Genomic DNA, 23,571 nt, shown 5'->3' on the forward strand with positions numbered 1-23,571 from the left:
ATCTAATTTGCAAAGAAGTAACTGTCCCCGTGGAACACCTTCACCTTTGGGAATTGTGATATCGACTTTTCGATAAGCAGACAGTCGTCTGGACCACTGCCTACTCACTCATCTTCCCAAATGGGAAAAAAGTGCCACCAATCCCCTTAATGGACGCAATCTTCTTTTTAATACATTTTTGCCGTTTGGGAATGCACATGTCAAGAACAGAGTCTGCTGTCTTTTGCAGGCCTCCATCGCTGCATTTGCAGCCAATCACATGAGACTGTAGATGTCACCTGCCTAATTAATATTCATTAGGCAGGTCGTTTTGCAGCCCCCGGCGAATGCAGCCTATTAGAACATAGTTCTCATTGGAGATCGCATTTCCATTCACACACTAGTCGGTGTGCAAATTCTGGTCTGGGAATGGGAATAGTATATCAGGCCCACTATGTGCACACTACCAACACAGTCTCTCGTTACGACAGACTCGTCTGACAAAATAGCGTTTTTCATAACCAGCAGCTTAAACCCTACTGGCCTTACCATATAACGAACAAGATATACAGAAAATGTCCAGTATTGCAAACAAGTTATGGATGAAATGTCCAGTATTTGATGTCAGATAGTAGAGTAATTATTTTATTATTTTTAGATTAAGTTGTCAAATGTATTATCCTTGCTAACTACAGCTGTATGCAATGGTGATCTGTATTTGTGATGTAAAAGTGATTGTATCTAACTTCATCTTGTAGCTATGGAAGAACAGTGCATACTTTTGGTTCGATCTCCAGGCATACCATCACCTATTCTACCATGAGACACTTCAACCTTTCAAGCTAAAGCGACAAGCCCAAGTAAGTTGTAAATAAGGAGCTTACTCATCGGTGTTCAAATAGGTCAACATACCGTGCAGTCCATAGACAAAAGAAAGCTCATGTTGCAGCTAAAGACATCAACAATGTAGTTGCCATGGCATCACTTTACTTAATTATTAGTGTCTCGTTCACCCATTCACAAATATTTGTTACACGGTTGGCTTTATTCAAGGCTCGCATTATCTCTCTGTTCATCGTCAAATCTCCTCCACTGCCTTTCGCCTTGGATGGTAGCTTACTTCCTTGCACCAAGGAAGGAAAGAGTAGTAATATTATAGTTCCCTCTGCAGTTAATGCAATACTACTCCCTGGCCTTCGAGGCTCGAGTATGCAGCATTATTAAAGCCAACATATCCAGCACTAAATGGTAAAGAATCGTGATTCTAACAGTCCAGCAAAATGTCCTGTTTCAGCAATTTAAATTTTAATAAAAAGGCTAAATAGTTTTCATGTATAAGTAACATATTTAGCTGAAGCTCATTGTAGTATGTAACAATCGGTTCTCTTCCAGGGGATACTCATTAATAGTCATAAGCACTGAATTATCTCCGCCCATGAGCGGGAACCCGGAACACATAACAATATACATATATATGTGTAAATATATCAAAAAGTACATTGTACTAAAATAATTATACACATATACATGTATAACAACCATAATATGCAGCCTAACATATACACATAGGCTAATAAAGCCAACCTTACACACGTTCTGAAGCATGAAAATATGCTAAATATAAATGCAATAAACAGGCATGAGCCCAAAATGCATTTCATAACCATGAAAAACTTTTATTTTCATCAAAGAACCTGTTGTAAACAGTTATTAGCCTAAAAGGCTGCATATGAAAAATTGTCTGTGTACAGAAAATCAGACTGGCACCCTGCCTTTAAGGCCCCAGAGAATCTGCACACTTTGCCTTTAAGGCCTCTAGGAGAACTCTGTTCCCATCATGCACCACAGGTGACAGTTAGGTCAGTTCTTTTTTCCGGCTTGTTCTGTGAGGAACCTGGAACTTGAGCTCTGCTCATTTGTAGTATTTTCTGTCAGAAGAATATTTTGGTGGTGTTTTCTATCTTGTTCTGACTAACTGTTGGTATTTTTTAGTCAGAATGCCACCGTTATTTTACAAATGTCCTTCCTGTGGGAAGAAGATGTCCAAAACGGATCCACACTCTGTTTGTGTGGTGTGTCTTCCAGCTTCTCATAAGGTGGAGGATTGTTATCACTGCCTCAACCTTTCTAGTAGAACTTTAAGAGAAAGGGAGAAAATGAGGTTGCTGGGCCTCCTGGAGAGAGAAAACCGTGGTGAGAAGAGTTCCAAGGGCGTATTCTCCTCTTCCAAGCCATCTTCTCATCCAAAACGTCAAAGATCAGCGTCTCCAGAAGGTAGATCTAAGAAAACTCGACTCCAGGGAGCGTCGCCGTCAAAAAAGACATTGTCGACGTCGAAGAGGGCTCCGTCGATGTCGAGGACTTCGCCGGCGAGGCAAGGTTCAGCGTCGAGGTCGCCGTCGAAATCTTTTTCGACGTCGAGGCATCTGGTGTCGATTGCTGTAAAGACGACGTCGGGGGTGCCATGTTCGACGTTGAAGGCTCGTGAGAAGTCGACGTCGAGACGATGTCGAAGTCTGCTTTGGGCTCGAAGCATGGAGAGAGGCGCCCGACGACGAAGGTGTCGACGTCGAAGGATGGTGTGTCGACGTCGAAGGATGGTGTGTCGACGTCGAGGAAAGTGTCGACGTCGAAGGAGAGACCGAGGTCGAGAGAGAGACTTACGATGTCTTTGAAGAAGAGGTCGATGTCGAGAGAAAGGACGACGTCGAAGGAGTGTCTAGGTCTCCTAAGTAACAAAAAAGAACTAGGAGGTCTGTTAGATGAAAAAGAAGTGACCACGAGAAAATGACCGACACCACTGTCACGACTAACGGTGAGAGTCCATCAGTAATGAAAGAGTCCTATCAGACCACCAAATGGCGGAACCTCGTCATCTAGGACCTTATCAGCAGGTACTCATATGGCCAAGCTCATATGTACTCGCTTGGTGCCAATAGTTCCCATACTGAAAGAAGATGAGTCCTCACTGCGAGTGGTACTGATAGGGTGCAGTGCTCTAGAAAAAGTGCGTGGTTAAAATGGCGGTCAAGGTAGAAAAATTCTTTATTGATATCTCCCTGGACGTCAGATTAAAACAGATGTGACGACAGTGTGACAATATCACTGTAGAGTAAGCATCTAGGAATTAGGCCAACATGTTTCTGCCTTTAGTGTATTATTTTACAGGCATTCGTCAGGGCCAAGCTATAAAAAACGGCTACTGCAACATCTATTATATTCAATGTGTGGAAAAATAGAAAGTCAAAACAAACTGTATGGCATGGTTTAGAGGTAAGTTTAATCATGTGGCTAGGTCAGCCACCCTACCGTATCTGGGAGATAAACCATGCAGAGACCAATCCTCTCCTGTGAAAGATAAAGAGAAAAGACTAATCTTGCAAACAATGTACATAATTGTGCATCAGAAAGTGTGAAAATCAAGTTCTCGTGGTGTTAAATCACTTCTAACGACCGCTCAGTATAAGCCAGTCAGACAAGTGACTTAGATGAAGTCAAAATCAGATAATCTGAGAGAAAAGAATATTTCAGTAGAAGAAAAACTCACCCAGCGCTGTGTGGGAATCAAGCCTCACCTCACCCGGCAACGGCTCGGATAGAGAGGCCCCGCTCTGTGAGACATACGGAGAAGGACAGATTCAGAATTGATAAATGTCAAACTCTGTGTATGTGATGTTATCTTAAAAATCATAAAACTTGGTTTTTCATTAAAGGCTCCATGTCCCTACATAGCGAAGACATGAAATGGTAGGGTCAGCCTCGTCTATGGCTTAGATGTTAAGTATCTAAGATGAATATGCTGGTAAACAGCAACTTAAAATAAAGTTTGTGGACGAATAGACAATAGAAAGAAACTGGGGGGGGCACTAACACAGTCCACCTTGCTCCCCACCCGGTTGAAGTAACAGCCAAGGGGAGGGAGGGACAAGCAATGCCCTGCATCCTCCAATTTTGACTGATAATTATGCAGACTCAGATTCGAGTGATGCAAACAACACAAACACAGGGACGCCTGGTAGAGGGAGAGGGAGGAGCAACCAAAGGAGATCTAACAGAGGGCGAGGGTTTAATACTTTTGCCCCTAATGCCGGCCAATGGTGGCCCCCTGCCCCTTGGGGATATCATCAACCACCCATGGGTCCACCTCCAATGGGTTATCCTATGCCCAATTTCCCACAATTCTACCCGGATCAGTCTTTTTTATGGCAGGGCCGTGGCAGGACTCGCGGGAGAAGGAGAGGACAACAGGGAGTACATTGGGCATCAGAAACCAATCCAGTACACACAGGGCAACCACAGACCAACCCATCGAGGACAGGGACAGCAACCTAGTGGTCAATTTGAGCACTCGCACACTAACAACAAACGAGAAATCCGTCCTGCAGAAAGGATTAGGTTTTGTTCCTACCAACATCTGTGACCCATTCACACTTAGACGAGAATTGGAGCACTTCTACAGGAAGATACGTCTCCACTTCTTTTTTAACGCCAATCAAGAGGTGGAGAATACCGAACTCTCGGATCGCAATACTGGCCTTAGACCTAAATCCACATATACACCTATGAGTCATCAAGTTCCAGCACGAGTGATTGCTTTTGAACAAGCAGTAACTCATGACATTAATAATTTAAATCAACCGATGCGGAGCCCCTATCAGAATGTTACGAGAGCTGAGAAAACTGCCCTGATGGATCTGGCTAAAGATGCATCCTTGACAGTCAAACCTGCTGACAAGGGTGGAGCAATTGTGCTGATGGACACAGATGCCTATCGAACTGAGTGTCGCAGACAGCTCAATGATACAAGAGCTTACCGCCGACTCACTGAGGATCCCACAACAAGGTTATCCAATGAGATTAAATGTCTCATTGAAGAGGCATCGAGTGAAGGCTGGGTCACACCCTTAGAGGCGAGATATTTGGATACCCCACATCCTGTAATACCTTACTTCTACTGCCTACCTAAAATACACAAGGAGAAGAGGCCACCCCCAGGACGACCAATTATATCAGGAATAGGCTCCCTTTTAGAGCCTTTATCCACTTTTGTGGATTTCTTTCTGAAACCAATCGTCGCAGAGACTCCGACCTATCTGAAGGATACCAGTGACGTTTTGAGACTACTGTCAGAAGTGGAATTCGACATTGAGACTGACCTCCTGGTCAGTTTCGATGTCGAGTCTTTGTATACATGCATTCCGCAACAGGAGACACTAGATTGCATAAGGGCACTCCTTGAATCGAGAGAACTGAACACAATTACACCAGTGGGTTTCATTATGGAATGCGCCAGGTTGGCAATGACGGAGAATTTTTTTCAATATGAAGACGAACTTTTTCTACAGGTCTCAGGGACCTCGATGGGGAGTGTGTTTGCCCCGAGTCTAGCCAACCTATATATGCACCAGTTTGAGCAAGATTATGTTCTCCACCAGAGCAACCCTTTTCTCCATCGTGTGCTATTTTGGAAAAGATATATCGATGACGTTTTAGTCATCTGGAGAGGCTCCGCCACTGAAGTAGGACTGTTCCACACGTGGCTTAACTCACGCAATCAATTTCTGAATTTTACAATGGATTCAAGCAATGAAAAACTTACATTCTTGGACATTTTGATCCAGGCAGGAACAGGAGGCCTGCATAGTGAACTTTACCGCAAACCTATGTCCCGCAACTCTTTGCTGTCCTACCACAGTTTCCATCCTAAGGCACTTCGAGATAATCTCCCAGTAGGCCAATTTTTAAGAGTCAGCAGGAACTGTTCCTCCAGGACCCTTTACCAACAGCATGCTAAAGATCTGACAGCCCAACTAAGAGAACGAAACTACCCTAACCATCTGGTCCGGCGTGCCTGTAAAAGAGCTGCCAACAATAACCGAGAGGCACTTTTAGAACCTAAGAGCATACAGACACCTACCGACCGTATGACCATGGTACATACGTTCAATACCCGTTCCAACGAAGTGAAGAAAATCATCCTCAGACATTGGAAGATACTGAACACAGCGGCGGGCACCATCCCGCGCCCACTTTTCGCCTTCAAACGAGGCTCTAACATTCGGGATAACCTGGTACACACGAGACCCAGGCACTATCCGATAAAAGATACAAATACCCTTTGGAACACTGAACCAGTACGAGGCCACTATCCGTGCGGAGGATGCGCGGTTTGCCCTCAAACATGCAAAACTTTGCCAGCAGATATAGGGACAGCAAGGCCGTGGCGCTTAAACACCCACACTAATTGTAATTCAGATAAATTGATTTATATGATTACATGCCCCTGTAAACTGATCTACATTGGACACACTACCAGGAAGATTAAGCTCCGTATAAGTGGGCATAAAAGCACCATCCGGTGCAATAAACAATCTACTCGCTTAACGAATCATTTCCTGGAACACAAACATAAGGCTGATGAAATGAAATGGGTTGTCCTTGAGCGACCATTCATTCCACCACACGTGACGGATGTGTCACATTTCCTTTTCTTCAGAGAGCAACGTTGGATTTACAAACTCAAGACGGACGTCTTGGGTCTGAATGATAACATACCCTGGGTCTCATTATGAACCACACCTATCCAGCTACAATGTTGGCAGAGCTGGGACACCATACTCGAAATGGTAGTTGTTCATTAGGAAATGTGCTATACCATTTGCTCTGTTCCATTCCAGAGCCCCTGTCCATCGCCAAAGTAACTATCTTTAATCCATCTATAGAATAAGCTATATACACGAGCTTATTGGCATGATGTACAAGACACTTTGTAGACACTAATTATGAGTCTTACTACGAGCAGGTGAATTCCTAATAAGTTTGGACTGAGACTTTCCATAAGTCTCTATGGCTAGATACTTTGGGCTGCCTGATTCTTAACATTATTAAAAATGGCCACACATTTTATATAACCTGCCCATATTCCAATGGAGCAAACATCTTAGGCACAAAAACATTTCAGGCAGTTACACGTAATGTCAGTATATACACAATTATTTGTTGTGTTTGTCTACTTTGCATGTACTCGAGTCTGAACGAATGGGTGTACAAAGGTATACATTTATAAGATTACAATTACACCCCTGTTTCCCCTTGTCCGAATAGCCACTTTGGAGCCTTTTTGTGTAGGCGCTCAGTTGTCTGCCATTCTCTCGAGATGTTGAGATCGGCCTCTATTGATTCTGGTAGTGCCTCTTGAATTGCGCATGCGCGGCGGTTCTCTGCTCCCAGAGACCAGTGGTGCAATGTTTTGCTTCCACTACGCATGCTTTATGGACCACACGCTTCGCCGCATGCTCACGCATGCGCGAAGCCTTGCCAGCTGAGTGACCCGGGTATGAAGGCACCGGCTCCTGATTCTAGTGCGCATGCGCGAAACAGTGACAGTATTCTCGCGTCATGCATTTGGTTGCTAGATACGCACTGCGCCTGTGCTCAGATTGTACCGCAGGTGTATTTTATTAGTGACATTGTGAGAAGTTGGCCTGATATGCAGTGCTCACTATTCTAGTGATCACTATGTATCAGTCCAAACAACCCTTATTGATGATTGGTTGTAAGTCAACCTTATAGACCAGCTATCCTAGTAGCATGGATACGAGCAGTCTAAGGCTAAGACTCTAGAGGGCGTGTTAAGCCAGCTGTTTTACCATCACATTACCCCTTGAACACCCATTGAAAGGACACCACACAAGTTGTTATGAAAATAAACAGTGTATTTATTTATAACAAGACTACCCTGGCTCTTTATGAGACAGGGAGCTAAGCACACAACAAAACTCTTATAAAAATACTTCAAGTCGCACAATTTACACAAATGCCCGAGGGGCACGAAAAACCATATACTACAAAAGTGGAATGCGAATTACTAGCAGGTAAGTAACGATTCTCAGAGGCTTTAGGATCGCTAGGACTGGACTACTGAACCTTTAGATTACTAGCAGGAGGCCTAGGGAACTCGGGTGCAGAGTGTGCACTCTCACGCGGGATGCGGGACAAAGTCTATGGAAGCTAGAATTCACAAAGTTAGTGTTCTCGGGCGAACCCGACTAGGTAGGTCAAAAACGAAAGTGGATCTGGACCCTTGGATAGTGAGGCTATGCTGAGGCACCGAAATGCCGAAGTTACCTAGCCCAGGGGCTGCAGCTGCATAGGTCTGAAAAGACGTCGGGATTCTCCGTTGACGAACCAGGAGCCTGAAGGAAAGGAGTTGCTGGCAGGCGACCAGTGAAGATTGTTCGGGTGATCCAAGCCTGGATCGAAGATAGATGACATCTGAAAGCAGAGGGGACCAAGTTCGTGACTACTAGCCAGTAGTCAGGCGACACCAGGAGGGCACCGGATGGTAGTCACCTCGACTAGGTGAGTGGGCGACGCTGGGCTCTGTAGTCTCACGGACCAGGAGGCGTTGTCGGGGACCAGGATGGAGGTACGAGCTGTCCCACGATGGATGATGCTCTCGATGTCGCTGGACCCAGGATTGGGGCAACAAGTCTTGGCAAATTCAAGCCCACGCGGTGGACCTAAAATGGCGTCTGGAGTGGACCAGGAGGGTCCGGGGTGCTCCTCTCTTGGAAGGGAGCAAGGGCCAGTCTGGAGCAACCAGACCAGCAACAGTGATGTCGTCGGGCGTCGTTAAGAAGGCCACAAGCCAGCGGGCTAGTAGCCAAACAACGCGGTGAGCAGCAAAAAGCAGAAGGGCCCCACGCAGATCGTGGAGATGCTGGGAGGCTGAACTTCGGTGCTGGGGCTGCTCAGGGTCGGGGCTTCTCGGACCCCAAAGCACTCACCAGAGGATCCCTCGGCGGTCGTGCTGGAAAGAAGTCGTGTAGTCTTGAAGATGGCCGGTCCCTCGAGGTCTCGTCGCACCCACTGTTCTCAGCTTAGCTGTAGAGGTGGGTAGAGGTCAGAGGTGCCAGGGAAGCTGGTTCTCGTCGAGCTGGGCAGTCAGATTCCGGAGGAAGGACTTGCAGCAGACCGCAGTGTTCTTAAGATGGTGCCTGCGGATGCAGGGTGACTACTCCTTAGTCACAAGGGAGAATCTTGAAGAAGAAATCTTGATGTCCTTTCGTAGAAAGTCGTGTCTTGATTCCAAAGATAATCTAATTTGGAAGGGGGCCTGCTCCTACCTTTATCTTGGAAAAGGGGGCTGGCACGCGACTAAGTCCTGCCCTATGGGTGGGACCAGGAGGGGGGTGGTTACACCCCTCTCCTTTGGCGGGCTTTCCCCAGCTCAGGGGCTGGTGTGCCCCTGGAACTGGTTCAAGCCGGCCTATGCACAGTGAGCACCGGGGTGCCACTTGCAGTCACCTTCCTCTGTAGCCCTGCCTACCTGGAATACACAAAACCCTGTCTGGGACGGTGCTGGCACCGCCCCTGGCAGGAAACCCTTTGTCCTTGCCTCCTGCTCTGGGAGGACTCCCAGCAGCAGGAGGGCAGACTTGTGTCTCGGTGGCAGCAACCATTTTGTGGATGCTAAGGCTCTGTCTGACTTTAACCGGGGTTACAGGTTACATCCATGTCGTGTCCCTCTAGAAGGGTGGAATGCTAACCCCGTCGCCAGAATTGGCGAGGGGTTAGTATTCCAATTCGTATGACACCTTACTCGACATGTTTTGATAAAGCGATAGAGTTGGCATATAACCGCGAGGATTATAATGCACTTAAGAGTATATGGTATGCGATATCATGGAAACGGCTAAGGGATAGATCCCGAAAGCCGCAGACAGGCTCAGCTCATGCCAGAGCACTATCTCACACGATTCCAAGCACTCTGCCTTCAAGATTGTTAAGGCCTGCCATAGGAGTGACTGATAGGAGATCTGTGTGTCCATTTAGGTTTAGATATAGGAATACTATATCTAAAGCAAAGGGTGTTTACACCTCCTTGCCCCAGCTGTCGTGCAGCCAGTTGTGTCATATTTAGTTAGTCAGTCCAGGGGTGGCATAATACATGCTGCAGCCCCTGGGAGACTTCTGGGTGCACCTCAGCCCTGGTTACAGGGACTTGAGAGGGCCCAGTGCCAATTCAGTACCTGGGTACAATTTGGATTAGAGAGAACAGCTAGGCTGTGGGTCTGATTAGCAGGCCCACAGCCAGGGAAAGTCGTAAACCAGTGAAGCAAAAAGCAAAAATCTGGGTGATCATAGGATTGCAGACCCTACTCTCCTACAGACATAATCACCAATCAACGTTGGTATATAAGCTCCGTGTTTCCTGTCCGTCGGCGCCTCCCCTTCGGTTCCGGTCACACTTGGAGGTACCGACGGACAGGTAAGGTCATCCCCTTGCGGTCTCGCTTCCTTGTACTGTGGGCAATTCATGTGATTTTTTCATGAATGCACGTTCCCTTTATGGACACTTGCTCCCCATTTAGGTGTGACTGAGCAGAGCAGACTTCTCTGCGCTGCATAATTATCAGTCAAAATTGGAGGATGCAGGGCATTGCTTGTCCCTCCCTCCCCTTGGCTGTTACTTCAACCGGGTGGGGAGCAAGGTGGACTGTGTTAGCGCCCCCCCCAGTTTCTTTCTATTGTCTATTCGTCCACAAACTTTATTTTAAGTTGCTGTTTACCAGCATATTCATCTTAGATACTTAACATCTAAGCCATAGACGAGGCTGACCCTACCATTTCATGTCTTCGCTATGTAGGGACATGGAGCCTTTAATGAAAAACCAAGTTTTATGATTTTTAAGATAACATCACATACACAGAGTTTGACATTTATCAATTCTGAATCTGTCCTTCTCCGTATGTCTCACAGAGCGGGGCCTCTCTATCCGAGCCGTTGCCGGGTGAGGTGAGGCTTGATTCCCACACAGCGCTGGGTGAGTTTTTCTTCTACTGAAATATTCTTTTCTCTCAGATTATCTGATTTTGACTTCATCTAAGTCACTTGTCTGACTGGCTTATACTGAGCGGTCGTTAGAAGTGATTTAACACCACGAGAACTTGATTTTCACACTTTCTGATGCACAATTATGTACATTGTTTGCAAGATTAGTCTTTTCTCTTTATCTTTCACAGGAGAGGATTGGTCTCTGCATGGTTTATCTCCCAGATACGGTAGGGTGGCTGACCTAGCCACATGATTAAACTTACCTCTAAACCATGCCATACAGTTTGTTTTGACTTTCTATTTTTCCACACACTGAATATAATAGATGTTGCAGTAGCCGTTTTTTATAGCTTGGCCCTGACGAATGCCTGTAAAATAATACACTAAAGGCAGAAACATGTTGGCCTAATTCCTAGATGCTTACTCTACAGTGATATTGTCACACTGTCGTCACATCTGTTTTAATCTGACGTCCAGGGAGATATCAATAAATAATTTTTCTACCTTGACCGCCATTTTAACCATGCACTTTTTCTAGAGCACTGCACCCTATCAGTACCACTCGCAGTGAGGACTCATCTTCTTTCAGTATGGGAACTATTGGCACCAAGCGAGTACATATGAGCTTGGCCATATGAGAACCTGCTGATAAGGTCCTAGATGACGAGGTTCCGCCATTGGGTGGTCTGATAGGACTCTTTCATTACTGATGGACTCTCACCGTTAGTCGTGACAGTGGTGTCGGTCATTTTCTCGTGGTCACTTCTTTTTCATCTAACAGACCTCCTAGTTCTTTTTTGTTACTTATGATTCAGTTGGGGGTGTGGACTTGAGAGGTCGGTAAAAATTGTCCCCTTGACCCTTCTATAACAGTTGTTTTTTCGGTGTCTAGGTCTCCCCCACCCGAACATGGGTCGGCGTCGAGACTATCCAGACCGGCCTCTCGGACCTCAATTAGGTCTTTGTCGAGGTCAGACATCAGTCCAGAACATTTGTCTTCTCCGCGTGGCCAGCAAGACGACAGGTCTGCGGTGGGACAAGAGGTTGTGCACCAGGACTCGTCTGTGGTGGCTCATTCGGGCTCAACCTCAGGACAGGTGTCGGATGATAGACAATTGGTGCCCAGACAACGGACTCCATCTGGCTCATTGTTTTCTGAGAACAGTGTAGTTTCCAGAGCCTCCAAGTCTTCAACTGGACTGAATATTGTGCAGGTGTCACCTGAGGCTTCACCTGAGCGTGTAGGGCGGCCTATTAACTTGTCACCGAGGTGGCTGGAAAGCCTTAGACATTGGAAAATGCGTCCAGATGCAGGACTGATGGGGATGAGGGCTCCGGTCCCTCAGACGGAGCTGCATAGAAGATCACGCTCTAGGTCCTTAGTGAGAGAGAAATCACGTTCACGGGAACGAATGAGGCAGCGATCGGCAACTCCCCCGAGGAGGAGTAGGTCTCCTTCCTCATCTTCTACGTCTTCGAAGTCTTCTTTAAGATCTTCCTATAGAGACTGTTCTCCCACAATATCATCTACTCCCCCTTCTAGAGTGTCTCCAGTGGATGATTTGGGCACATTTAATGATGTGTTGTGTCGTGGGGCGAATAAGTTCAAGATCAAGATGGCAGTTCCTCAAATAGCAACGTCAGTCATCTTTGAAACCCTACATCACAAGACGACTGGTAGACCTCTTCTACCGTTAGTGCCCGGATTAATAGAACCAGCAATGAGAACTTTCTTAACTCCGGCCACGGTGGGGTCTGGTCCTTCTAGGATTGCTAAGAAGTACAGGGCTCCAGCGGAGGATCCTTTATTTTTGCGTTCGGACCCTCCTCCGGATTCACTTATTGTGGCGGCAGTCAGAAAAGCACATTCTGCGGCATCTACCTCTTCTGCTCCACCTGAAAAGGATAGTAAGAGTATGGATTCCTTGGGGAGAAGAATGTGCAACACCTCAGGTTCGGTCATGAGAGTGGCCAGTGCGTCAGCCTTATTGGGTCGCTATGATCGTCTGCTTTGGGACTCAGTGACTCGTTTTGCAGATAAACTCCCGAAGGAGGATCAGAAAGACTTCCTGGAAATAGTAGAAGAAGGAGGATTGGTGGCGAACCAGAGTATTAGTGCGGCTGCTGATGCGGCGGATCTGTCAGCTCATGGTTATGCACATGGTGTTTGTGCTAGACGTACGGCTTGGCTTCGCCTTACGGGACTTAAGCCAGAGGCGCAGAGAAAGATGGTGAATTTACCTTTCAATGGTTCGACTCTATTTGGCTCTCACGCTGACGACGAAATGTCTAAAATGAAAGTGGAGTTGGACACCCTGAAAGCTGTCGGTCTTGAAAAGAAAAAAGAATTTCGACGTCAGGGTAATTTTCGTCCCTTTGACAAAAGATCTTTTCAGCAGAGGGGCCAACAGTCGAATTGGTCCTCGCAAAATCAAGGCCAGAATCAGCAGAGGTCGCAGTTTCAACAGCGACGACCTGGGCGAGGCAGAGGCAATGGAAACAGGCAGCAATCCTCTGCTACCAAGCAGCCTCAAAAGCAATGAACGGATGCTTCCTCCACAACCGTGTGCCACTCCGGTTGGAGGAAGTATTGTGTGGTATCTGGACGAGTGGAAGCAAATCACAAAGGACAGATGGGTGCTGAGTATTATTCAGAGCGGGTACCTTTTGAGATTCAAGAAGCCCCCTCCTGTCATTCGCCCCTTAAGGATGGTTCAGTGGAATATAAGGCGCTTGCAGCAGAAAGCGAACGTTCTTCTGAAGAAGAACGCCATAGAACCAGTACCATCTCAACAGAGAGGTCAAGGCCTGTACTCTCGATTCTTTCTCGTACAGAAAAAAGGTCCAGCTACAGAGTTCAGACCCATTCTGGATCTGAGAGTATTGAACAAATTCATTCGGAAGGAGAAATTTCGAATGCTGGCTCTTCATCAGATTTTCCCTCAATTACACCAAGGGGATTGGATGTGCTCCATCGATCTGAAAGATGCGTACTTTCATATTCCGGTACCCAGAAAGCATCGCAAGTTCCTCAGGTTCCAAGTAGGGGTTCATCATTACCAGTACTCAGTACTCCCGTTTGGCCTGAGATCAGCTCCCAGAACATTTTCAAAATGTATGGCGGTAGTGGCAGCTTGTCTTCGAAAGAGACGGATTTTCATATATCCGTACTTAGACGACTGGCTTCTGAAGAGTTCATCCCCATCGCTACTAGAAGAACATCTATCGATATGCCTCCAACTCATGTGCAAGTTGGGTCTGCAAGTCAACTACAAGAAGTCCATAATGAATCCCACCCAGAAAATCCACTACCTGGGTGCGCAGCTGGACACAGAAAACGAAAACGTGTGTCCTTCGGAGGAGAGATGGTCATCTATCAAGGCGAAGTGCGTGCTTCTCCAGTATGCTCGTCCGACAGTTCGGCAAGTATCCTCTCTCCTGGGGTCCATGGCATCATGCATATTCATCGTTCCAAACGCACGTTTGCAGATGCGTCCTCTGCAGCAGTGTCTGGAAGATCAGTGGAAACAGAGTACGGGACGCTGGGAGGATCGAATTCATCTCCAACAGTCGGCAAGAGATTCCATTCGGTGGTGGATGAAGAAGGCACACTTGATGAAGGGAGTTCCTTTTCATCAGGACCCATCAACGCAGACTCTCATCACAGATGCCTCTCTCCTTGGTTGGGGGGCACATATGGGCCCTCTTCAGGTACAAGGGCTATGGTCAGACTTCAAGAAAGGATATCACATCAATCTACTCGAACTCAGAGCGGTCCATCTTGCTCTCAAGTCTCTGGCTCCATCTCTACAGGCTCGGTCCCTTCTGGTACAAACAGACAATACCACAACAATGTATTATCTAAACAAGCAGGGGGGTACCAGATCCAGGACTCTGTCCATAGAAGCCCAGACCATCTGGCATTGGTTACTTGCAAGGGACCTGTCCATAACAGCAGTTCACCTACCAGGAAGTCTCAACTCAGAGGCGGACGGCCTCAGTCGAGACTTCGTCGAAGCGCACGACTGGGTTCCCAACGGAGACGTCGCGCACAGCATTTTCCAGGCTTGGGGAACACCAGACATCGATCTGTTCGCAGACGCGGCAAACACAAAATGCCCCGTCTTCGCGTCCAGGTTTTCCCAGAAAGGGTCTCAAGGGAATGCCCTTTTGATAGACTGGTGTCAAAATTTGCTGTACGCCTTTCCACCGACACCGTTGATACCAGCAGTGATCAACCGGATGTACAAGACCAACTCCAGAATGATACTGATTTGCCCGGAGTGGCCACGCCAGTGGTGGTTCCCAGATCTCCTCCAGTTGTCCATCAGGCCACACAGGAGATTGCCTTGTCGCCCCGGATCTTCTGTCCAAGCAGCAGGGGCGAGTGTTTCACCCGAATCTGCCCTCCCTGCGCTTGGCAGCATGGCTCCTGAAGTCATCCAGTACGGACATTTACAGCTGAATCCGGAGTGTATGAACATTCTTAAGGAGGCAAAGCGGCCTTCTACAAGACAATCCTACGGATTTAAGTGGAAACGCTTTTACCTCTGGTGTCAGAGTAAGGGTCTTGATCCTATTCATGGTCAAGAACAGGTGATCTTGCCTTATCTTCTTTACCTTGCTGAGTCTGGTTTGCAGTTTAGTTCTATCAAGGTCCATCTTGCTGCAATAACGGCTTATAGAAAATCGCCTGCACATATATCGTTTTTTCGGATGCCTGTGGTGAAGGATTTTCTAGAAGGGTTAAGGAAGGTTTTTCCTCCAGTCAGGTCTCCTTCTCCACCTTGGGAGCTTAATGTGGTATTGACTAAGTTGATGGGTCCACCATTTGAGCCCATACATAAAGCTTCTTTGCAACACTTATCTTGGAAGGTAGCCTTCCTGGTAGCCATCACTTCTGCTCGTAGAGTGAGCGAGATTCAGGCTCTGTGTTGCAAGGAACCGTACACAGTTTTTCATGGAAACAGAGTGGTGCTTAGGACTCATCCTGCTTTTCTACCAAAGGTGGTGTCGGATTTTCATGTGAACCAATCCATAACATTGCCTACTTTCTTTCCAAACCCTTCGAGTCCGGCTGAGCGGACTTTGCATTCATTGGATCTAAAGAGGGTTTTGAAATTTTACTTAGATAAAACGAAGTCTTTGAGACACACGGACCGTTTGTTTGTGAACTATGGTCCTACGAATACTGGTTTGGCAGCATCCAAGAGATCCATTTCTAGATGGATAGTGTCATGTATCTTACTGGCTTATCAACTAGCCCACAAGTCTTTATCAGGTAGACCTAGGGCTCATTCTACGAGAGGGAAAGCTGCTACCACAGCTCTCCTTAGGAATGTGGCTATGTCAGAGATATGTAAAGCAGCTACTTGGCGTTCAGTGCATACGTTTACACGCCATTACTGCTTGGATTCTGATGCGCAGACTGATGCACAAGTGGGACAAGCATCACTCAGAAATTTGTTTGCTGTTTCTAGTTAAACACTGTATTGTTAAAAGTGCATCTATGCATTTATCTGTTCGCCCGCTTCTAGTGGGTATGAGCTTGCTACTCTATTCAGTGCTTATGACTATTAATGAGTATCCCCTGGAAGAGAAGGATTAGTTACTTACCTGTAATCCTAGTTCTCTTCCAGGGGTATACTCATTAAAGTCATAAGCACCCTCCCGCCTCCCCGGGCGAGCAGTAGCATTGAAGTTTTTTCAATATGTATTATGAAGTTTTTAAGTGCAGATTCCTGCTAAAAGTTTACTGTACCGTACAAAAGAACTGACCTAACTGTCACCTGTGGTGCATGATGGGAACAGAGTTCTCCTAGAGGCCTTAAAGGCAAAGTGTGCAGATTCTCTGGGGCCTTAAAGGCAGGGTGCCAGTCTGATTTTCTGTACACAGACAATTTTTCATATGCAGCCTTTTAGGCTAATAACTGTTTACAACAGGTTCTTTGATGAAAATAAAAGTTTTTCATGGTTATGAAATGCATTTTGGGCTCATGCCTGTTTATTGCATTTATATTTAGCATATTTTCATGCTTCAGAACGTGTGTAAGGTTGGCTTTATTAGCCTATGTGTATATGTTAGGCTGCATATTATGGTTGTTATACATGTATATGTGTATAATTATTTTAGTACAATGTACTTTTTGATATATTTACACATATATATGTATATTGTTATGTGTTCCGGGTTCCCGCTCATGGGCGGAGATAATTCAGTGCTTATGACTTTATTGAGTATACCCCTGGAAGAGAACTAGGATTACAGGTAAGTAACTAATCCATTCTGAACCTCCTGGGCAGCGACGGCATAAAATATCGGCCGGAGGTCAAAATCCTAACATGCCTCTTTTGGGCACCAGACGACTGCCAGACTATATATACACACCCTTCTGTTCCCTCGTGTGTCCTGTGATGCTCCTTGCTGTCCCATATGCAAAACATGTGAGGCAGACCATTATCACATCATATTGACAATTAATGTCTCCACTAGTTTTGCAGTACCTTTTACAAGATATAATGTTAACAGCCTTGTGGATTCTGGCATAGGACTGTATTAATTTGCATATGTCTACATTTTTCATTTCTGTTACTAACCTTTTACTGTCCCTTTTACAAAATGTATTCATATTTTATACAAGAACACATAACCTGCAAGTGCACTATTATAACCTTATGCTACAACAGTGTTTGAAATAACACAAATTATCTGCAAAGTTATACTTACCAGAATCAGCGTTCTAATTTATTGCATTGCATTTACTTTTATTTTTCCTGCATGTGGGATCATCTAAAGGAAGCAGTTGGGATTCTAGTTTTTAGGTCAAGCCTGGCAGCGCATTTCTGCTGCGAGGCATATAGTATTGATGTATGGCTTTGAAGCTCCACCCACTCTCCGCCCAAATTTTTCATTGGCTTGTGTCATTGTCCTTCATAAACGCTGGCTTCTTAGTCGTTATTAGGCTTGTTAGACCCTCCTTAGTACCGCTTTGTCTGCATTTGTTACCTCCCATATCGACTGGACCTTGTTACATGGTCTGCTTTATCTTGGCTGTGAGCACTATTTTGTTTAATGATTTGCCCCTATTCCACCCACTATATCACAGCACGCTGCCCCCTTTTTATTTTATTTACTAATGGCAATCCGCTTTAACTATAGTGACCACGTTTCTTTCTTTATTTATTTTAGCAGCGTGGTCCACTTTAAGTATAGTGGCTGCACTTATTTATTAAATGTTTGTTTACTAGCGCCCATGGAACAGTTTCACATTTATGGAGGCCGGGCCCCTTTCTTTACACAAGCCGCGTCTATAGAAAGGTGTGCATCCTCTATAAAAGTGAAAACGCGGTATGGGCGCTTTTACAAAAAAAAAAAAATTCTCAACTTGACAAACAGATGCTTTTTTTTGTCAAAGCGCCTATGTCGCGGTTTTACTTTAATGTCGGCCTGCCCCCTTTGTTTAGATGTGGCTTGTATAAAGAAAGGGGTGCAGCGTCTATGAATGTGAAAGCGCCGCATGAGCGCTAGTAAACAAACAAATATTTGCAATGCAATAGGTCTTGCATTTGCGAGAGTTTAAGCTACTGCATTGCCAATAGCTCAAACTCTCGTAAATAAAAGGTCTACTGCATTGCAAATAATTGTTTATTCTACTTTCAGTTTTTAAAACGTTTACCATTGTTACATTATTTACCGTGAAGATTCATTATGGTAGACTTCCATGAGATAGCATATACATCGATTATCAATAATTGACATAAGTGGGGGGCACAAGATCAATGGCATATTCATTCAAGAAAGAGTGCCATTATCAGCAGAGCTCTATGGATTAGAAAGCATCCTATTAAGACTTGCCTTCTGGATCAGTTCAGGTGCCAGCATGGGGATGGCCTTCATTATTATGTCCCTTTTCATGAAAGTTTTGAAAGTCAGACAGTGGTTTCAAATGTGTCCAATCTGTCGTGTACAGTTCCTGGTAGACTTTCAAGAGTATATCTAGTCGCCATCTTTCTCCACCACACATGCATCAGCAGAGTGTTTGATTGCTTATAAACCTGGGCTAATTCTAAAAATTTAGCCATTAGTAAATGTATCTTAAGTTTTGTCACAATCGCCTAAAAATACCATTAATAAGTGCCAAAGGATCAAAATACCCAGTTTTTATGCGAGATAAATTATTTCCAGTATGCCTGGATGAATCTTCCTGGCCACCACATAGGAGTTTTTCCAGCAAGTATCTCGACTGCCAAATATTGAATGCAGTCGTGTGAGCGCAAGGTACCTTGGGAGAGTAGTTGGCCTAACGGCTAGGGCAGTCGACCTCAAATCTGGGGAACTGGGTTCGAGTCTTGGCAATGACGCTGAACATCCTGTGATTCTGGGCAAATCACTTAATCTCCCTGTGCCTAACAAAAATTAATGTGTGTCCTTATGTAACGTAACTGGTGGTGTGTAAAGTGTTCTCATAGCCGATTTGGGTCAAGTTTGCGCTATATAAAACTCTGAAAACAAAAAAAAACATGGCGTGAGTAGCTTATGTATTTTCTATTTCCAAGACACAGATAGAAGTTTTTGTTGCCCTCCGACAAATTAGTTTCCTGGTGTCTTCTGGGATCTCATGTCGTAGATCCCCTTCCCATTGCGCTACATAGCTGTGCTTAGTTCTGGGACCTAGGTTTGTGAATGCCCACTGTAGCCATGTTATTCACTTTCATCCTAATTTGTCTGCAAATATGCTTTCAACTGGATATTTTACCCTTTGTGTCCTGTGCACCACGTTGTGTGAGCCTGCTCAAAGGATTAGTTCTATGAGTTGGAAGTCGTCCTCTCTACCTGAGTTTTAAAATAGAAGTTGCCTAGGCAAGAGGAGCTACCCTCATTCCTTCTCACAAACTGTGGGTCTGTGAGACCAGACAGGTGGGAAATCAGGATTGAGTAATGAAGGTCTGCGGATATGGAAAAGTCATGGAGCTCGCCCTACAGGTTAATTACTGCCAGTAGTGTATTAACATGAAGATTATGCTTAGCTTAGGTTGCTTTCCAGAGCGGACTCTCTGTGGGAGCCAAAGAATAATGTGGAGCAGAATTTTAGAGAAGTGTTAATCCACTTTGACCCAGCCATTATTTTCTGTATTATGATTCCAGTTTAGAACTGGGTGGATGTGTGCAGTCAAAATATAGGATCTAATGTTGGGAAAGCTAAGACCACCTTCAAAAGTGCTTTAGTGCTTTTATATAAAGTTGCCCTGGTGACCCAAGGACCTCGATCTTAGCACACAGAAAGCTTTTTTGAATTTGATCTGTGGTGGCTTTAGGGAATCTAAGAGACAGAGTTTGTGCTGTGTAAGTTAATTTTCACCAAGGTCATCTGACCCAGCCAGGATTTCTCCAGCCTTCCACAGCGAGAGATCTTTGTATAGGATTTGTTATAGAGTGGGAATGTGAAGTCATGATCGAGGATTGTTTGAGTGTTTCTGATATCAGCCATTATTCTCATTCGGCAGGATTTGGTGTAATTAATGCAGAAGCCTGAAGCCTCTGTGAAGTCCGCTAGTTCCTCCTTTAATGGGGAAAGAGAGAACTCTGGCTCGCTTAAACAGCAGAGGACGTCATCTGTATACAATGCTAATTTTAATTATACCTACCATGATCCCTTTGATGGCCTGGTTATTCTGCACTCTCTGTATGAAGTTTCCCATTGTTAAGAACAATATTAGCTGGAATGGGGGACAGTCTTGTCTGATACTCCACGTAATTGACACCCAAGGAGAGTATTCACCAGAGTCTTTTATTCTAGTTACTGGCTTTTGGTCATTGGCTAGTACCTTGCGCTTCATTTGTGGGTCTATCGGAATCTAGTCTAGAAGTTTAGTGATTTTTTGTTTTTACATTTTTTATTGATGTTTTTTGACATAATAATCTCTTTCATAAGAAAGTAGCAGATTCTGTGAGCACAGTTACAATCTGAGCATTCAGGCACATACATTTTACATTTCAATAGTAGTGTTCTATTTGAGGCTTACAAGAGGCAGTCATAGTGACAAGGGATCGACGGTTGTAGTGGTAGTCATGAAACAGTAGTGCTGCAACCTCATTACTGTGTGGAATCGCTAATTTCTGTGGAGCAAGTATTTTAGGAAACTAACTAGTGTAAGGGAGTTTGGAAAGAATGTATGCCCCCATCAGAAAGTGGTGGTAATGTCTCCCCAGGGTGTGGCTGGGGGGCTCAGGAGGGGAACCCCATAGTGACTGTACAGTATGAGAATTGAGAGGATTGATTTGTCTGGATTATACGGATTATTTGCCAGGGACAGTGTATAGCCAGGGCATAAAGGAAGTGGTACTCTCATCATGGGGGCAGGGTGCCGTCTCTATGTCTAAGAGTTTAGTGATGTAAGGCCAATTAACGCTATCAAAGGTCTTCTCTGCATCAAGAGAAAGAAGGACCATCGTGTTTTGGGGCATTTTCAGCTGCTTCCATCATTGTAAGGGCAAACCTAGTATTATCTCTAATATAACAGTTTTTAACAAAACCTGCTTGTTGCACTGTATTACTTTCGACCACACTGTGTGAAAGTGGACGACTAATATGGAGGCAAAGATTTACACGTTCGTGTTAAGGAGTGCAGTCGGTCTGTGTGATGGACATGCTGGAGGATTCTTGTTGGGTTTTAACAAGACCGCGAGTTGTGATTCGAGCATCGTGTCTGTGACAATTACACACATTCGGCCATATGTACGACCATTAAGTTTAGCGAGTCGCTAATTGTGCAAAATTGCGACTCGCAATTCGTAACTTGCTAAACTTGCTAAACTTAATGTACAACAGTGTCTCAGACACTGTTTGTGATACCTAATGCGGTCTCAAATTGCATGCCCATGAATATTAATGAAGCTGTCTCAATATGCCACCCCATTGGGCATGGCTAGCAGTCCCACGGATGGTGGCCTGCTGGGGTCAGCAGGCCACCATGTCTGGGGCTGATTTTAAGTAAAGCAGTTTTTTTTTTAATGCATCCCATTTTCCTTAAAGGAAAATGGGATGCATTTAAAAAAGAAAAATGAAACTTTTCAGTTTCATTTTTTAAGGGCAGGCAGTGGTCCCACTATTGGTTTTCCAGCAATAGTTTGTCTCTTTTCTTTCCGGCTTCGGACTCTGGTGCCTGTCTTCGGTGGTCCTTTAAGCTACTCTGTGGAGTAGCTGTGCGCGTAATAAGTACCAAAAAAACAAACTGCCTGCCCTTAAAAAATGTTACGCACCCATTTACAAAGGGGAAGGGGTCCCCTGGGGACTCCTTCTTGTTTGTGAGTGTTTTAAAAAAAAAAAAAATTAATTAATTTGTTTATTGGCATTTCAAACAAGAAACAATGAAAAACAAAGGACCAGCACAGAGATTAGGAGCATGAATCAGCATCGCTGCCGTATACACAATTTAGGCAAATAAAAGAACATCATTTCTGAAACAATAATCAATACTGACAGACAATAAAATCATAGTCACACTCAGGCTTAGCCCTCTGAGGGCACATCCCACATCGTCCCAAAACCAGTCCGGGGTCCCTTTGGCCAGCAATTACCTACTCGTCAGTATGAATGGGCGAACCCACCTGTGACCGCCCCCTCCGTCAATGTTGTGTCTACCTCATGTGTAGTGGAAACATCCCTATCAATCCTTTTATCCAGGTACAGTGCCCAGAAGTTCTAAGGTCTATTACGGGGTGGCAATAAATCGCTGTATAACTCAGTTTGTGTGCAGCAGTAGAGCATCTCTTTAGACCAATGGGAGAGCGTCGGAACCGGGCCTCGCATCCAGGAAAGTGCAACGCACCTCTTGGCGACAAGAAAGGCCATGTCAACTAGTCTTCTATGGTACCCTAAAATAGCTAGCAGTGGAGAAGGGGCCAGAGAAAGTGCCATGACTCTATTTACTTCCCCATAAACTGCACACCAAAAGGCAGAAATTCTCGGGCAGGACCAGGAAAGGTGTAAAAAGTCAGCCAGCTGACCTCCGCATCTCTCACAGCTAGGGTTCTCTCGCAGTCCGTATCGAAAAAGCCGTTCTGGGGTGTAATAAACCCTGTTTAAAAACTTAAAATGCAGCAAACGATGTCGTCCATTTAGCGATATCTTTATTGGCACAGCAGTATCGCCACGTTTCGTCGGGTAATTCAACGGCCAGGTCAGCCTGCCACGCCAGGCGGGGCTTAGTGTAATCTGTCGTTCTTTCAGAAAGAGTGATTCGGTACAGATTCGTTATTAGCTTAGTTGAGGTCTTAGCATTAACGATAAAATCATATGCCGTAATCACCGGAGACTCCGCCATGTCCTCGCCCCAAAAGATCTTTAAGCGCGTGCCGAACCCTGTCAAATTGATAGCGTGGAAGAAGGGTGCGAGTAGTGTCCTCAGATTCTAACTCATCCCAAGTAGGGGCCCTACCTTCCAAGAATAAGTCTCCCATGTGATGTATGTCTAGAGCAGCCAGTGCTGCCAACACTCCCTTACCTTTGCATGGGGCAAGCCACGAGCACCAGGTCAAAAGTGCCTTAGGGGCATACAGAAGCGAACAGGCTTGCGCATCCATCAGGTGGTGCCAAGCGTGTGTAATGCCATTCAGAGAGTCAAGGAAACCCGTCCGGCGATCTCTCGGGCGAGACATCAGCGCGGGCAGAGGGGTCGGGGCAGCCACAATCGATTCTATTCGTATGTGCGGAATATCCATAGATCCTTGTATCCAATGATACGTATGTGCA

At 45.4% G+C, this 23,571-nt stretch overlaps 1 protein-coding gene across 2 annotated transcripts in view; it reads left to right on the forward strand.

Annotated features, from left to right (window-relative positions):
* Nucleotides 1–23,571, forward strand: part of RGS22 (regulator of G protein signaling 22) — a 1,652,097-nt gene that overhangs the window by 1,015,875 nt on the left and 612,651 nt on the right. For both annotated transcript variants that reach the window (XM_078686958.1, XM_078686959.1), the window contains exon 14: nucleotides 738–839. In XM_078686958.1, coding sequence (XP_078543084.1) covers nucleotides 738–839 — 102 coding nt within the window. The remainder of the gene's footprint in view (nucleotides 1–737; nucleotides 840–23,571) is intronic.

Source organism: Lissotriton helveticus, chromosome 4_1 (genome assembly GCF_964261635.1).
Source record: "Lissotriton helveticus chromosome 4_1, aLisHel1.1, whole genome shotgun sequence".
Classification (NCBI taxonomy): Eukaryota; Metazoa; Chordata; class Amphibia; order Caudata; family Salamandridae; genus Lissotriton; species Lissotriton helveticus.